Source organism: Camelina sativa, chromosome 20, assembly GCF_000633955.1.
Source record: "Camelina sativa cultivar DH55 chromosome 20, Cs, whole genome shotgun sequence".
Lineage (NCBI taxonomy): Eukaryota > Viridiplantae > Streptophyta > Magnoliopsida > Brassicales > Brassicaceae > Camelina > Camelina sativa.
This window is the reverse complement of record NC_025704.1, coordinates 16,830,126-16,833,767: the sequence shown is the minus strand read 5'-3', so window position 1 is coordinate 16,833,767 and position 3,642 is coordinate 16,830,126. Positions and strand designations below refer to the sequence as shown.

The window sequence follows — 3,642 nt, the reverse complement described above, 5'->3', positions numbered from 1 at the left end:
GAGAATGAAAGAGTGATAGACTAAGAGAATAAGATAATGAGTATTTATAGAAAGAGAAATGATGAAAAAATACATTTAGAAAAATGAGAGTTACAATTCTAATTTATTGTTTTGTTTTAATACAATTGATTAATACAACTTAGTGGAGAAATAAAGTTAATGCATAATTTATAGGGAGAAGCTATAAAGATTTCAGTTTTATATTATATGAGTTAAATGTGAAAATTAATTGTTTTAATATAATTTTTTTCTTTTTGTTAAAATTGCATTTCCAAGTGGACCAATAAGGAGAGACTGAAACTCTACTTTTATATATATGATTAGATGTGAAGTAAAAATAAATTTGGCTTGAACTCCTCATCTTATAAGCGTAACAAAGACTCTAGAGTATGCATGTAACCTAAATGTGTTAGTATCACTTACAAGCAAACTGGCCATGAGGCCAAGCAAATGAAGTACACATGCTTGTGGGTTTAAATCCATTATATATTTAAATTAAATATAATGGATTGGTTCGAAAAAAAATATATATATATAATGGATTTAACCCCATTTAATTTTAATCGACCGTTTGATGAAAATATAATTCAAGTAGTCTAGTGGTAAGGGTGTATTCTCTATTCTGTACCTAATAGGTAAACAGTTTGAATTCCCAACCTCTGTCTTCATTGTCTTTTTCAAGAACTTAAAAATAATAGTCCTTATTATTATTTTTCTTTTTGCTTCGGGCCTTCCAATTCCCCGTGGATTAAAAAAAAGATTAGTTGGAAATTAGTCGAAAATTGTCAAAATTTGAGTCGATTTTTTTTTCAAAAATTCCGTGATTATTGGAAATTCGTCAAAAATTTTAATTCTCTAATTTTTGATATGTTTAGTTTTTTTTCTTAAAAAAAAGTGGTCACTATATAGTTATATATTTTTTGTTAAATACAAAAGTCGTCAGAAGTTACAAAACTCATCTACATCGACTAAACATATTAATGAAATGAAATGGAATAAAGTGTATTCCTAATACATCAAGAAAAGTGTAGACGTGAGTAGTAAAGAAAAGATTATAATCCAAAGAATATTCCGTTTTGGACTTGCCTTGTCTTGGGTTTGGCCTACAAGAAAAGTTTTACTTAAGACGTATATGGTCTCAAAACCCATAAAAGACTTCATCTCTTCCTTTCTTATTGTAATCCTATGTAGTCTTCCAAAGTAATCACCAACCTAATCCAAACGTTTCGTATTCGTATTCGATTTTTTCCCTTATATTCTGACTTTACGTTTACATACTCTAATTGCTAAGCCGTTGGAAACCTTTCAACATATTAAATCCTCAAAAGGGAGATTTTTCTCGACCAATTGTGGTTTGCTATTTCAAAAAAAAAAAATTGTGGTTTGCTATTTTCTTATTAATATATACGTCTTCTGGTTTTTTATTAGTCATCCACTAAAAAAAAGACATCCGTTATATATTATTAAAGTTTGCAGGTGAATAAATGACGGAACAGTTGCTGCTTCATGGAACTCTTGAAGTGAAGATCTACAGGATCGATAAGTTGCATCAACGTTCAAGATTTAATTTATGCGGCAAGGTAACCTCTGAATATTATTAGTGTAATATTTTTCTACCGAAAAGATGCAATATACAGTAGAACCTCTATAAATTAATAAGGTCGGGACCATGAAATTTTATTAATTTAAAGAGGTTTTAATTTATCGATAAATTAATAAAATATTAATTATGAAGAGATTTTTAATTTTCATAATTTTGAAAATTATGTATTACAAAATAAGATACTTTTGTTATCATTCATATTTTTAAAAAAAATTTCTTAATTTATTATCTTGTCTATTGTAATTGCTAAGTTTAGAGTTTAGGTAAAAATGATAGATGTTAGAAGTTTAGAGTTTAGAAGAAATTTCTACTAGTATCATTCATGGTAATGATGAAGTTGAATAAGATATTGCGGTAATTTTAAAACCAGTTACATATAAAGAAGCAATTATCTCATTTAGAACTCTTCGTAATTTTTGGATGTGATTTGAGAATACGACAATGAAAGATATTAGAGATGAGCTCCAATAAGAATGCAAATTCAAGAATATGCAAACAACAATAGAGTCATATTTCAGTATTTCACTAGATTTTCTTAGATATATATATATATATATATATTAATATTATTTGATTATTAATTTATGATATTGATGGGACTATATTTTTACATAGGATTTCCAAAAAAAATATTATCTTATTAATTTATCGAAATGTGTCATTTTTTACACCGGCCCAATTCGGGACCGGAAAAATTTATTAATTTATAGCGAGTATTAATTTAAAGAGTATTAATTTATAGAGGTTCTACTGTATCAGGAATTTAAGGAATAAGAAATATTAGACGAAGGTTACTTACTTAACTTGTAAAAATGATTCATAGGGGAACAAGGAACCGACGGGTAAAAGGACTCAATCCCAAATAAAGAGACTAACAGACTCATGCACAAATTTGTTTGGAGGACATCTCTACGCAACTGTTGACCTAGACAGATCAAGGGTGGCTCGAACCATGATGAGACGTCATCCTAGATGGTTACAATCCTTTTATATCTACACTGCACATTCAATCTCTAAAATCGTATTCACGGTTAAAGAAGATGAACCAGTCAGTGCAAGTTTGATCGGTCGAGCTTATTTACCTGTCACCGAAGTCATCACCGGACAACCTATAGACCGATGGCTTGATATCTTAGACGAGAACCGGAGACCAATCCAAGGAGATGCCAAAATCCATGTCCGTGTGAAGTTCACTCACGTGACACAGGACGTGAATTGGAACAAAGGAATCATATTACCTTCTTTCAAGGGAGTTCCTAACGCGTATTTCAACCAAAGAGAAGGTTGCAAAGTTACTCTTTACCAAGACGCTCACGTTCTTAGCGAATACCCTGATATTACTCTCGCGGGAGGACAAGTGATTTATAAGCATCATCGTTGTTGGGAAGAGATCTTCGATGCGATATGGGATGCAAAACATTTGATATACATAGCTGGTTGGTCAGTATACACCAACGTAACATTGATCAGGGATCCTAAACAATCTAGACAGGGAGGGAACCTGAAGTTAGGGGAATTGCTGAAGAAGAAAGCGGATGAAAACGTGACCGTTCTGATGCTTGTGTGGGACGATAGAACGTCTAACGAAGTGTTTAGGGGAGACGGTTTGATGATGACTCATGATCAAGAAACTTACAATTACTTCAAGAACACGAAAGTGCGTTGCGTTCTCTGTCCGCGGAATCCGGATAATGGTGAGAGCATTGTGCAAGGGTTCGAAGTCGCTACCATGTTTTCTCACCATCAAAAAACGATTGTGGTGGACGGTGAAGTGGACGGGTCAAGAACCAAGAGAAGGATAGTGAGTTTTCTTGGAGGGATTGATCTTTGTGATGGGAGATACGACACTGTGGAGCATCCTTTGTTTGGTACTTTGAATGGTGTTCATGCTAATGACTTTCACCAGCCAAACTTTGATGGCGCTTCAATTAGAAAAGGCGGTCCACGTGAGCCATGGCACGATATTCACTGCAAGGTGGATGGTCCTGCCGCGTGGGATGTTTTATACAATTTTGAGCAGAGGTGGATGAAACAAGGTA

The 3,642-nt window shown here is 32.8% G+C and overlaps 1 protein-coding gene across 2 annotated transcripts in view; it reads left to right on the top strand.

Annotated features, from left to right (window-relative positions):
* Positions 1,202-3,642, top strand: part of LOC104771016 (phospholipase D alpha 3) — a 4,548-nt gene continuing 2,107 nt past the window's right edge. Inside the window, exons 1-3 of one of the 2 annotated variants that reach the window (XM_010495490.1) lie at positions 1,202-1,381; positions 1,477-1,580; positions 2,427-3,639. In XM_010495490.1, coding sequence (XP_010493792.1) covers positions 1,485-1,580; positions 2,427-3,639 — 1,309 coding nt within the window. In that variant the 5' untranslated portion in view covers positions 1,202-1,381; positions 1,477-1,484. Of the gene's footprint in view, positions 1,382-1,469; positions 1,581-2,426; positions 3,640-3,642 lie in introns of both variants that reach the window. The other variant, XM_010495492.1, reaches the window with a different exon arrangement.